At 57.1% G+C, this 11,551-nt stretch overlaps 1 protein-coding gene across 2 annotated transcripts; it reads right to left on the minus strand.

The window, feature by feature from the left end:
• Positions 1–29: 29 nt before the first annotated feature.
• Scn1b (sodium voltage-gated channel beta subunit 1) lies at positions 30–8,488 on the minus strand. 2 transcript variants are annotated; one of them, XM_027941342.2, is made up of 6 exons: positions 8,325–8,488; positions 6,614–6,780; positions 5,626–5,866; positions 1,108–1,249; positions 738–809; positions 30–653 (listed from the first exon to the last, which is right to left on the minus strand). In XM_027941342.2, the coding sequence occupies exons 1-5, from the start codon at positions 8,362–8,364 to the stop codon at positions 743–745; spliced, it is 657 nt and encodes a 218-aa protein (XP_027797143.1). In that variant the 5' UTR covers positions 8,365–8,488; the 3' UTR covers positions 30–653; positions 738–742. The 2 variants fall into 2 exon arrangements, with proteins under 2 accessions (XP_027797143.1, XP_027797142.1); XM_027941341.2 differs by lacking the exon at positions 8,325–8,488 and having other exon boundaries at positions 6,614–7,252.
• Between the last annotated feature and the right edge of the window lie 3,063 nt (positions 8,489–11,551).

Raw genomic sequence — 11,551 nt, forward strand, 5'->3', positions numbered from 1 at the left:
CTGGGCTCACTCACGAGACAGACGGGGAATCAAGTCCAAGAATCTTTATTTCATGAACAAAACTACTTCTGTAAAGAGAGACGAGGCAGAATGGGCCCCTTTCTAAGTGGCCACGATCCAAGGCTGGTGAGAGAGGGCGGGTGGGGCCGGGGCATGAGTGCATTACAGGGACAGGGGACCCCAGGTCCAGCCGGAGGAAGCAGGAGGGGAAATGATGCTGGGGTCGCAGTGGGTACCAGAACCACCTGCCCCAAACTATTCCAGCCCATCACGACCCCTTCCCCCCCGGGACCGGGCAGGGACGGGGCAGGGACAGGCTGGGCCCAGCAGTGCACGTCCAAAGCGGCCGATGTGTGCAAATCAGCAAGAAGAAGAGGTGCGGAGCCGCTGCCCCCGCCTCACCGACCCCTCCCCAAACAGGCAGCAGAAGCAGGGGGAGGGGCAGCGGCAGTATTGCTTTACCCATCATGCATGGCGGTGGGTGGGCAAGGGGCAGGAGGAAAGAAGGCCGAGTTGGGGTGTGAGCCGAGCCAGTCCCCCTGCCCCTCCCTCCCTGGCGGCTCTGTTGGCAGGACTCTGAGGCTCGTGGAGGCCCAGGAATGGCCAGCCCCCTCTGGGGGCAGGCTGTCCCCCATCAGGGCGGAGCCCAGGACCTAGAGGGGAGGGAGAGATAGGGAATTAGGGACCCAGTAGGCCAAAACTCTGGGGGACCCCGAGTCCCTGTCCACCCGCCTTACCAGGGCTATTCGGCCACCTGGACGCCCGTACAGTTCTCTTTGCTTTCAGAGGTGATGGCCAGGTACTCCGAGCTGTGGGGGAAAGGCCAGGTATACAGTGACCCGATCACCAGTTGGCCCCCCTCCCAGGAGAATGAGGAAGGATGAGGCCTTTGCCCCTGAGTTAGAGGGGAGGGGGCTGTGGGCCGGACTCCCGAGTTTAAGGGAAGAAGGATCTGGAACCTGACAACCTGCTCCGGCTCTGGGGAGCACAGACAGGTGGCACCCTGACTTGCTGTCTTGCCCCCACCCCTCCCATGCAGCTCCCACCCACTCCAGGAAGTCTGGAGGTGCCTCGGTGGCCTTGGCCGTCCCCTCCCACCCCACTCACGCATTCTCTTGCGCAGCGGCCTCCGTGGCAGCCGCGATCTTCTTATAGCAGTAAACCATCTCTGCCACGAGCCATATGGTCAGTACCACGATGAGCACGTACATCATGATCTCCGACACGATGGACGCCATGTCTCTGTTGGCTGCGGGGACCAGGTGGGGTTCAGATGGCAGCTGAGGCACCTGACTCCACCTTAGGAGACAAGACACCTCCAAGTGTGTGGCACACTTGCTGTGTGAGCTAGGCCAAGTGGCTTGACCTCCCTGGGCCTGGGCCACACACAGGACCATCATGTTGCTTCCCCAGAGTCCTCGCTGTTACTCTGATTAACAACCAGGCTCAGATGGGCCTGGAGATCACCCTCAACTGCCTCCCTGTGGAACTTCAGCGAGCGTCCGCCACTCGAAAGGCTTGGGTTCCAACCCTGGCTTGGCCACTTGTCCGCTGTGTGACCTTGGGTAAGTGACTCGACCTCCCGGGACCTCCATTTCCCCATGTGCAAAATGTCCATAACCACAATACCTCCATGGAAGTGCTGTGAGAATTAAATAAGCTTTAAAGATGCTTAGACTAGTCCTCCACCTATCAAAAACACTCAAAAAAAAGTCATTTTATTATTATTACTGTTACGATTGGGGCAGTACTGCGTAATGCTGAGGAGAAGAGAGTCCAGACACAGATAGCCAAAGTGCAAATCCTGCCTCTTACTAGCTGTGCAACCTTAGGCCAATGACTCCACCTCTCTGAGTCTTGATGCCCCCTCTGTAGAATGAGGATGATACTAATACCCTCTCCAGGGGTTGCCAGGAAGAGGAAATGAGTTAACACCCATCCCTGCCATGCTTGGAGGACTTGCAAAACCACCGCGAAGTGTTGGCTACTTTCCGGAAGCCCTACATCCTTGCTGCAGCGCTGGCCCCTGCCTCTGCCAGCTTCCTTTCATTGAGCCTAAATTTAAACTGCAAAGGGAACACATTCAGCCAGGGGACCAGAGTCACAGGCCACTTTGGCGTCCTCAGCCGGATATCACAGGTGTCCATCCATGCACATCCCTGGTCCCCTCCTGGGTGGCCGGGACCTCTTTCCCCGGCTGCTGTCCTCGTGGGCTCTTCCTCCCTGAGAGCCTGGCCCCTGCTCCGCCCCACCCTGTGCAGATGGCACTGAGGCTTTTCTGGGCCAGAAGGAGGGAGGGGGCGGGGCTGGACTCTCCCCCCCCCCCCCCCCCGCAGGGGAGCCTGGAGGAGCTTCCAGGACTCACCCCTCCACGGTCCAGCAGGATGGCCCGCTCCTGGCCGGGCTCTGCGCTGCTTTCATCTTAGAGTCTCCCTGGCCCCCGGAAAGGCCCCCAGGCTGGGGTTGCCCAGGCTCCCCATGGCCAGGAACCACCTGAGCCCCTCACTGTCTGAATACATCTCAGTCCCTGGAATCTCCCCCCTGTTCCTGGAGCTCTGTGCCCACAAAGATCTAGGTTAACAAGGATCCAATCTTCCCTCTCCCAGTCAGATTGGGTCGGGGAAAGGCACGAATCTGTAGCCCGCTTCCAGACCAGGCTGCTGAGGCCCAGAGAAGGACAGGTGCTAGGCCAAGGGCACACAGCTACGCTGGGACTTGGAGCCAGGAGCCAGCCTCGAGTGCAACCAAACGCAGGGCTAGAGCTCCACTCTGTAACCCTTCCATGACGAAAGAGGGGGGTCACAGCTGCGGTTCACAAACACGGTCTCCATGAACCCCCGCGGACATCTCAGGAGAGGGCTGGGACTGCCACTGGCCCACTTTACAGATGAGGAGCCAAGGCAGAAGAGTCACACACAGGGCCACAGGCACCTTCTCTGGGGAGGCCTTTGATCTCTTAATCTGCCCACATAGGGGGTCCCAGATCTGAAACCCTGGTGCAATTCTGCAGGCCAGATGGTCCCCAGTTTGCTTTTGTATTTGGTACCAGGGATTGAACCCAGGGGTGCCTAACCACTGAGCCACATCCCCAGCCCTTTTTATATTTTATTTAGAGACAGGGCCTCACTGAGTTGCTTAGCACCTTGCTAAGTTGCTGAGGCTGGCTTTGAACTTGCGATCCTCCGGCCTTAGCCTCCTGAGCTGCTGTGATCACAGGCCCAGCCCGCAGCCCCCTCCTTTGGACCTGACTCAGTTCATTCCTCAGGGGCCACTACCAGGAGGCAATACAGGTTGATTGCTAATCCTGAAAGTGGAGTAAGACAGAAAACAGGAATGATTTTTAAGACAGGAGACGGCCGGGAATGCCAACAATACAGAGATATCATCAGTAATGGAAAAATACTACAGCGGGGTAATCATGTTGACTCTAGCACCATGGGTAGTGCTGAGCGCAGGGCAGCACCACAGGTGATACTGAACAGTACTACAGGGTCACCAAAAATGTCTTTAAGCACCGGAGCACAGCATGGTGGGCAAGGATGACAACACAAGATCATGGTGGGAAATGTCCCACAGACTCTGGCATGATAGAGAATGACAAGAAATGCATGGTCTAGCCGGGCCTGGTGGTGCGTGCCTGCAGTTTCAGCAACTCAGAGGCTGAGGCAAGAAGATGGCAAGTTCAAGGTCAGATTCAGCAATTGAGCAAGACCTTCTGCAATTTAGTGAGACGCTGTCTCAAAATAAAGAAATAAAAATAAAATAAAAATTTAAAAAAGGACTGGGGATGTAGATCAGCAGTAAAGCACCCCTGGGTTGAACCCCCAGTACCAAAAGAAAAAAAGAAGCAAACAAATCCCCCCACAAAACAGTATCATAGAGAGTACAAAATAAAATATTGGGGGTGGGGGATGTAAAAAGCCATACTCTAATAGGGTGGATAGGAAGCACTAGAATACGGTGTTAATGCTGAAAACATGGACTTCCAGAAGACAGCACAAAGGACTCTATGTTGTGTTAAATATTGTTAAAAACATAGGCATGATAGGGTAGATTATGTGAGGAAGAGCACTGTTCCCAGGGTACGGGTGGGCCTGTGCTAAGCAGGTGAGGACAGCTCTCTGAGCAAGGGTCCATGGCCAATTTGGAAAAAACCAGGGGACAACATTTCCTGGAGCCTCCCCACCTGCCTCCCCCTCTCCTGGGCACTGATTCCTGGTAGAGGAATAAGCCAGGTTTTGTAGAGGCCGGGAGGCCGGGCGTCTTTGTTAAGAGTTGCTCAGCTCTATCCCCTGTGTCACTGGTGACTCCATCTTCCGTGTCCAGGGCTGACCACCCACCCAACACGGTGACGTGGGCCACCGAGTGGCTCATGTACATCTTCTGAACTGCCTTCTGCTGATCCACTTGGATAGGAAACGTAAAAATGCTAATTATATAAAGAGTCCCGCAGGCTCCGGCTGACGAGGGAGTGCGGTGATTCATGCCAGGAACGGAAACGATCGTCACCCAGGAGCGGCTGGGTTCAGATCCAGGTCCTGACTCTGTCACCTTGGCCGTGAGATCTTCCCTCCCTGAGCCTCTGCTTTCTCATCTGCAAAATGGGGGCACAAGAACCCCTGGCCCCGAGGGTGGGCGGGAGGGCTCAGGGAGGGACTTCCTGGGAGGCACTCAGGCCAGCGTGGTCTCCTGGAGAGGAAGCGTAAAGCATGCAGTCCGTGATGCTGTGTGTGCTGCGGTCCCAGGGGACGGACTTGCCATGGCTCTTTGCTGGCTCCAGGCCTAAAGTAGCTTCCTGACTAAGCCAGTGAGCCACAGGGCCCTGGAAAATTCCAACTCATGCCAATCAGAGGACGGGCCAGAGAAGGGGTGGAGCTCCTGCAGAGCGGGGGTCTCAGGCAGCTGAAGCGGAACCCTTGAGACGGTGGACAAACCCCGGAGACCCTGCTGCCCACACTGGGGCCCCCAGCCCTATGGCACCCACCCCCCACCTTCAAAAACGCACTAGAGACGACTGTGGGCCCACCCAGATCTGCTGAGTCAGGCCAGGCACCTGAACAAGCCACTGGTGGCATATGAGGCGCTCTCCTCTGGGTGACATCCTCTGCCAGGTCAGACCCAGGCAGGACCAAGGCTATGGGCCATCAGAACACGACCCTTGTCCTCCAGCACCAGGCCCCGCTGCGAGCCAGGCGCAGGACAGCAGCCGGTCTCCAGCCCCGTGCTCAACCCTCATAACTCCCGAGACATCAGAATGGCTCAAAGGACACCCCCAAGCGGGGTACTCCTATCATCTCAGAGACGACCCTGTGGCCCAGAGACAAGAAGGTACCTGCAGGAGGTCACACAGCACAGGCCACCAAGCTAGGTTTGGTACCTACAACGTCTGTGGGGAGGAGCCTGCTGTGACCTCTCCGGTGGGGTGAGGGGAAGAGGAGACCAGAGCTGGGGGGGCCACACAGGGGGACTGGGGGACAGACACGGACATGGACACGACGCTCCCACTATTGCTGTGGGCGGTTGGCTGGCCCAGGCACGGAGCCAGCCCGGCCCCTATCTGCCATCTGTCCCTCCATCTGGCTCACGGTGGGCCACGGGGCGAAGGGGCAGGCAGGGCCCACTCACCTTTGTCCACCACCTCAAGGTGGATCTTTTTGACAACGCTGGTGTTGTGCTCATAGTTCTCAAAGAACAGCAGGCGGTAGACATGGCATTCGTAGTCACCTGAGTGGTTGTAGGTGACATTGGTGATGAAGATGGACAGGTCCTGCAGGTCCTTGGTGCCCCGGCTGCCATTCCACACCACTCGGCCCTCGAAGCGCTCATCTTCCTCCAGCTGCAGCACCTCGTTCTCGTAGCGCAGGATCTGGGGGTGGTGGGAGGGGGGGTCACTGCCTGGGCCCGTCTCCCCCAGCCCCGTCCCGTGATTCTGTCCCCTGCCATGACACAGACGGCACACACATGGACTCAGTCACCTTAACCTCGGGCCAGATGGACGCAGAGGGGCTGGGATCGCACCTGGGACGGCTGAGACCTTGACTTTGCCTCTAGTCCTGAGGTACATGCACCCTCCGTCACCCTCCCAAGCCCCTCACGGTCTGCCATCCTTCCCCAGCCTCTGGACACGCACTTCAGGCAGGGACAGGGCAGCCTGATCCCAGCTTCTGTGGACCCCAGTTCTCTAGTGGTATCACATACCCCCACCACAGGCAATTCCAAACACAGAGGATAAAGGATGTTAAAAAAAGAAGAAGAAAAAGAAAAAAAGTTCTGTTTTTTTCTCGCTGATGACTATTCACAACATTTTTGCTGATGCCAAATAATTCCAGGGACCTTCATTTCATGCCAGTCATATGCCAAGTGCATTTATCCCTCACACAGCTCTATGGGCAGGAGACCCCTGCCACCCCATCATTACAGAGGAGGAAACTGAGGCTCAGAGAGGACCAGGGACTTGCCCAAAGGCACCAGCTGGTCAGTGGTGGAGCCAGAATTTGAATCCAGGTCATCACTCCTAGCCACATTGTTATTATTAAGACAACCCCTGCCTCCAGAGCCAGCCCCACCAACTCTGCACACAGCCCTCCCGTGGCCACCCCAGGCACCCACACACCTTAACAAACTCCTCAGTGCCCTTCTGGCGAAAGGTCCACTCGGTGAAGGTCTCTGCGGTGGTCTCACTTCGACGCTTGCACGAGATGCACAGTATTTTGAAGGTCATCCCATACACAGCCTCAGTCTCTGAGTCCACCTCCACACAGCCCCCCCAGGCCGAGGACACTGTGGGGACAGCAGGCTCAAGTCGAGCAGAGGCACCAGTCACCCTAGGCGATGCCCGGCTCACTGGCTGCTGACTCCCAGGGCCTTCAGAAACCATCTGGTTCCCCTCAGTAGTGATTACAGATCGACGGACCCATGTGCCAAGCAGGTTCTGCCTCTCCCTCCCAGTGTGACCTTGGCCAATCACTCAGCTCTGAGCCTCAGTTTACCTCTCTGTTTAGTAAAAGAACTGATCATCTTTGTTTCTAGTAGTTGTGCAGAATCCTAAGGAGGTCCAGAAAACAGTTCTGTCAATGTGGTCAGTAACTCAGCCTGTGCCACCCAACTACCCCTGGCTCAGAAGGTCCCTTGCCCAAAGCACCAATGCATCCAGGTGGCCGGACGAGAATTCCAGCTGCTTTTCAAGTTCAAGACGGCAGAGCCTTTTCCACCACCGACTGCTGTGCAAAACCAGTCATGGTTTAAGACAAGGGATGGCTTCAGGAGGTGAACCCACACTCCAGCTCTGCTCCCTCCTCCCACAAGCCCCTGTGTGAGCCACCCCCTCTGTCCCCTCTGGCCCAGGCTTCCTCCCCTCCAGACCTCCACCCCATCAATTAGTTTCTCAAAAGCTCTTTCCTCCCTTAGGGCCTTGCACCACCACTGTATCCAGGCCGTTTGGGGTCCCTCCTTCCCCTCTTACCTGCCACCCACTTCCTGCCTCCCAGTGCTCTCCAGCTAAAGCTGTGTCTCCAGCTTCAGGTCTGGGTCTTTTCCTGGTCCCTGAGTCTCCTCCTCTCTGTATCTTCAGAGATTCTTGTCTGCTCCCCTGATGTCTCTGTTTCCCAAGCTCCTCTTTGGGGTCTCTCTGAAGGTCCTGACTTTATGACTTCCTCTCCTCTTTGTAGGCTCAGAGTCACTCTGTTAGGTCTCTGTGGCCACCTTTGGATATTTCTCCCTTTTTAAATTCCACCCCGCATTCTCTCCCTGGTCTGTCTCCATCTCCCTCCCTCATCTCCCCATCTTCTGCCTCTCTCAAGTTTCTCTCTCTACCTTGCTTACACACTTAACTCACTCTCTCTCTCTTTCTCTCTCTCTCTCTCATCCCTTGGTCTCCCACTCTAGCCCCACATCCCCAGTATCCCAGAGGAGCACTCGATGTCCTTCCATGTCTCTGGCCTCCTCCCTCCCGTCTCCATCTCTCTCAGTCTCTAGTCCCAGTCTCCGGGCGCCGCCTTCCCCCCCCCCCTCCCGCGGCTGTGGGTGTCACATTGCAGCCTGCGGGGCTCTGGGAGCAGCTGACTCCGCGTTTCCTCGCCCCCGGCTGGGCGCCCGCAGCGGCGAGGCCGTGCCAACCGGGTCCCCGCCGGCTCTCGCCCACCGCGCTTCCACCGCCCTCCGGGGCCCCGCTCCCCGCGCTCACAACTTCTGAAGCGGACTTCGCAGGGCCGGGGATGGGCAGGGGGCGGCCCTGGAGCGTCCGCCGGGCGTCCCGAGCGCGAATCCCGCAATCCCGCCAGTGCCCCGGCTGCGCCCCTAGCCGCGCCCGCCCCCAGCGCACTCACCCAGTGCCGCGCCGACCACGAAGGCCAGCAGCGTCCCCATCGCTGCGCTGCGCACGCTGCGCCCCCCTCCCGGGCCGCCGGTATTAATAGCGGGGCGAGCGGCGGCGGGCCCGGGCGGAGGTTCGAATGTCCCCGGGAGCGCGCGGGCGCAGCAGCTGCGGCTCTGGGACCGGCGAGGGGGAGGAGGGGGGGCGCGGCCCCCCCGCTCCGGTTACCGCCGGGGGCCCAGCCCCGGAGCCCGGCGTCCGGGCATCCCCGCCGCGCGAGCGGCGGCCGCTGCTCGGGCTGCTGCGCTGGCGCGCACAGCCGGGCGCATCCGCCAGGTGCACCGACCCCGGCCCGGCTCCGACTCGGGCGCGCTGGGGCGCGGACAGCGGTCTCCTGCGCACTGCAGCGGCGGCGGCGGCGGCGGCCCGGGGAGGGAGGAGGGAGGAGAGGGAGAGGGAGGGGGCGGGATGAATCACCGCGGGGGGAGGGCGCGGCCGCCCAGCCTTTGCCGCAGCGGCCCGGGAGGCGCCCGCTGCGCTGGCCTCTCCGGTGGCGCAGGGACCGCAGCTTCTGGGCGCGGGGACGGTGGTCTGTGTGTCTGCGACCCCGCCCGACTCCGGGGATCCCTCATCTTCCGAGTCTGAGAAAGGTCACCTCCGGACACACAAGAGGACTTAGCGAGCAGTTTGGGGAACGGACGGGCTCTCCAAAATATGGATGGAGGTCATCCTCATGAGTTCAAGGGGGTTGTGGCTGGATCATCCAAGTGACCTGGCCCTGAGGTCCCTGATATCCAGGCCTGCAGGTCACCATGGAGGGACCCAAGTGGACATGAGGGCAGAGTTCAGGGTAGGGCTACAAATAATATACTGGAAGGGCACCCTGGAGTCCAAACCGGTGGCACCCTGGAGTCCACCACGGAAAAGAGTCTTGGGGGTTTGGAGGTGCCCTTTTGTTTTTTTGTTTTGTTTTGTTTTGTTTTTTGGAGGGCCATTCTCATGATCCCTCGCCCCTCTCTTTAAGTCTCTGACGTCATCTACCCCTCTCTCCTCCCACTCCATTCGGCAATCCAGGTCCCCTCTCACCCCAGCACAGCAGAGCTCCTTCCTGCCTTGCCCTAGTTCTTCCCTCTGCCTGGACAGAACACTCTCCCCAGGTGATTAAAGGGCTCAGTCCCTCACCTCCTGAAGCTTCTCAAGTCTTCTGTGTCTTATTCAAGGTAAATGTCTCTCTACTTGACCTTCTTTACTCTTTTTTCTCCTCAGTGTCTCTACCTATGCTCTTTTATACAGTTGATCTGTTCGCTGTCTGTCCCCCCAACCCTGTAATAGAAGATTCCCTAGAGTGAGGACCATCTTCAGCACTTTGAACTGTACATTGTAGGTACTCATTATCTGTCACAAGAATAAACACCAGTGCTTATTTAATCCTTCGGATTCACTGAACCCACTTTTGCCTCCCCAAACTTTTGCAGCAAGTTCTATCACCCCCATTTACAAAATGAGGAAACTGAGGCTGGGGAAGATTCACTCCCTTGCCCAGGGTCACCATACAGCTGGCCTAAAGTGGACCTGGAATGCTGCCCTAGCAATGATGGGCATCCTGGGCTATTAGGATGGGTAGCTTGTGCTACTAGTAGTTTTGCCAAACAGAGAGGACAGGGGTGGGGTTCTGGGTCATGGTGGGAGTGAGACTCTTGGTGACAGGTGGCTTCCCAGGTCCTACCTTCCAGTTCCCATTGGGGCAAAGTCCCAGAATTCCCCTGGTCCAGCCTTGCAGGGGAAAGAGGAAGCATGGTATGGGGCAGGTCCAGGGCAGAGGGGCAGGGAGCCAGGGATACCCGACACCTTTGTGGTCTGGGCTTTTACGCCAGTCTCCCCTGAGCTGTGAAATTCCCCAGCAGAAAATAACCCTCCTGCTGTTCCCTAGGCCCTTCCTCTGTGGGGGATGGTAGATGGAGGCACAGTAAGGACAGTCCTTATCAAAGGACATGGGCATCTCCTAAAAGCCTTGTAAGCTGTTGTTCATCTGCTATGGGCTCGACGCTGACCTCAGCACTTTCCTATTAATTCTTCCTACAAGGTGTTTACAGGTGTCGGAAACTGAGGTACAGAGTGGCTGACTGGCCGTAATTATAGCACTAGAAGACAGAAAGGGCTGACCGCCCTTTGCAACTTGCGAATCACCTTGCTTCTATCCAATCCCTCCTCCAGTCTCCTGCCCCAAGTTTTTGATTAAGATGATTCTTGGAGTTGGGGATGTAGCTCAGTGGTAGAGTGCTTGCTTAGCATGTGCAAGGCCCTGGGTTTAATCCCCAATTCTGCAAGGGCATGCCAAAGATCTCTCAAGGGCTTCCTCAGTCTGAAACCAGAACAGGGTCTGATGAGGTGGATCTGGTTCTAACTGCACAGGAGACTGTACCTCTAAGTCCATTTTCCTAGCTATAAAACAGGTGTCCAAACAACCTCCACCTGGGTGGGCTGCTGGGGGATCCTAAAGGAGGTTAGAACCTGGCATGTAAATATGGGGATTCTAGAGACCAGGCGTGGAGTCTATCTCCCTGCCAGGTGGCCTCAGACACTATAAATCTTTATTTGCCTCTACCTCAAGGAGTCACTGTGAGAGTAAAATGAACATCCAATCTCAGCACAGAGCATGGTGCATATTTGGTATTCCTTTTTTCCTCTCAACTTTTCTGCAATAAGCATAACGTTCATTGAACACTTACTCTGTGCCGGGGCCTGTAATAACATGGATTAACTCCTTGGGTTCTCATAATAGCGGTTCTCAAGGTGTGGTCCCTGCAGGACCACTGTCAGCCTCACCTTGGGAGTGTGTTGGCACCGCAGCTCAGGCCTGCCGGGACCCACTGAGTCCGAAACCAGTATTCTGTAGCAGCTCTCCAGGAGATTCCCCTGTGGTTAAATCTGAGATCCGATAACTTCTAACAATCCTAAGAGAAAGGTGCTGTTATTATGCCCATTTTACAAAGAGGAAACATGTCCAAAGTCATTGACCTGCTCCAGGGGACAGGACTTCTAAGAGGCAGTAGTTGAGCCCAGACACGGGGATGAGTCTATCCTTGGTGCCCTCTCTGGACTTGGATGATGCAGAGCTGGTGGAAGCTGCTGGAGAGGGGGGATCCCCGATGACTTTAGCACCTGCTGCCCCAGGAAATGGACAGATATGGCCTCCCCACCACAGTGGGATCCGAGTGCGACGGGAAGCCCCCACCCGTT

The sequence above is a fragment of the Marmota flaviventris genome, chromosome 18, assembly GCF_047511675.1.
Source record: "Marmota flaviventris isolate mMarFla1 chromosome 18, mMarFla1.hap1, whole genome shotgun sequence".
NCBI classification, from domain to species: domain Eukaryota; kingdom Metazoa; phylum Chordata; class Mammalia; order Rodentia; family Sciuridae; genus Marmota; species Marmota flaviventris.

Bases quoted from the DNA above. Each gene is read 5' to 3' on its own strand.
- Scn1b (XM_027941341.2), bottom strand. From the start codon at position 6,877: ATGGTTTCTGAAGGCCCTGGGAGTCAGCAGCCAGTGAGCCGGGCATCG. The intron at 5,867-6,613 runs GTGTGTGGGTGC...CACCACCCCCAG, and splicing joins GCACTGAGGAGTTTGTTAAG to ATCCTGCGCTACGAGAACGA. The intron at 810-1,107 runs GTGAGTGGGGTG...TTTCCCCCACAG, and splicing joins GCCGCTGCGCAAGAGAATGC to CTCGGAGTACCTGGCCATCA.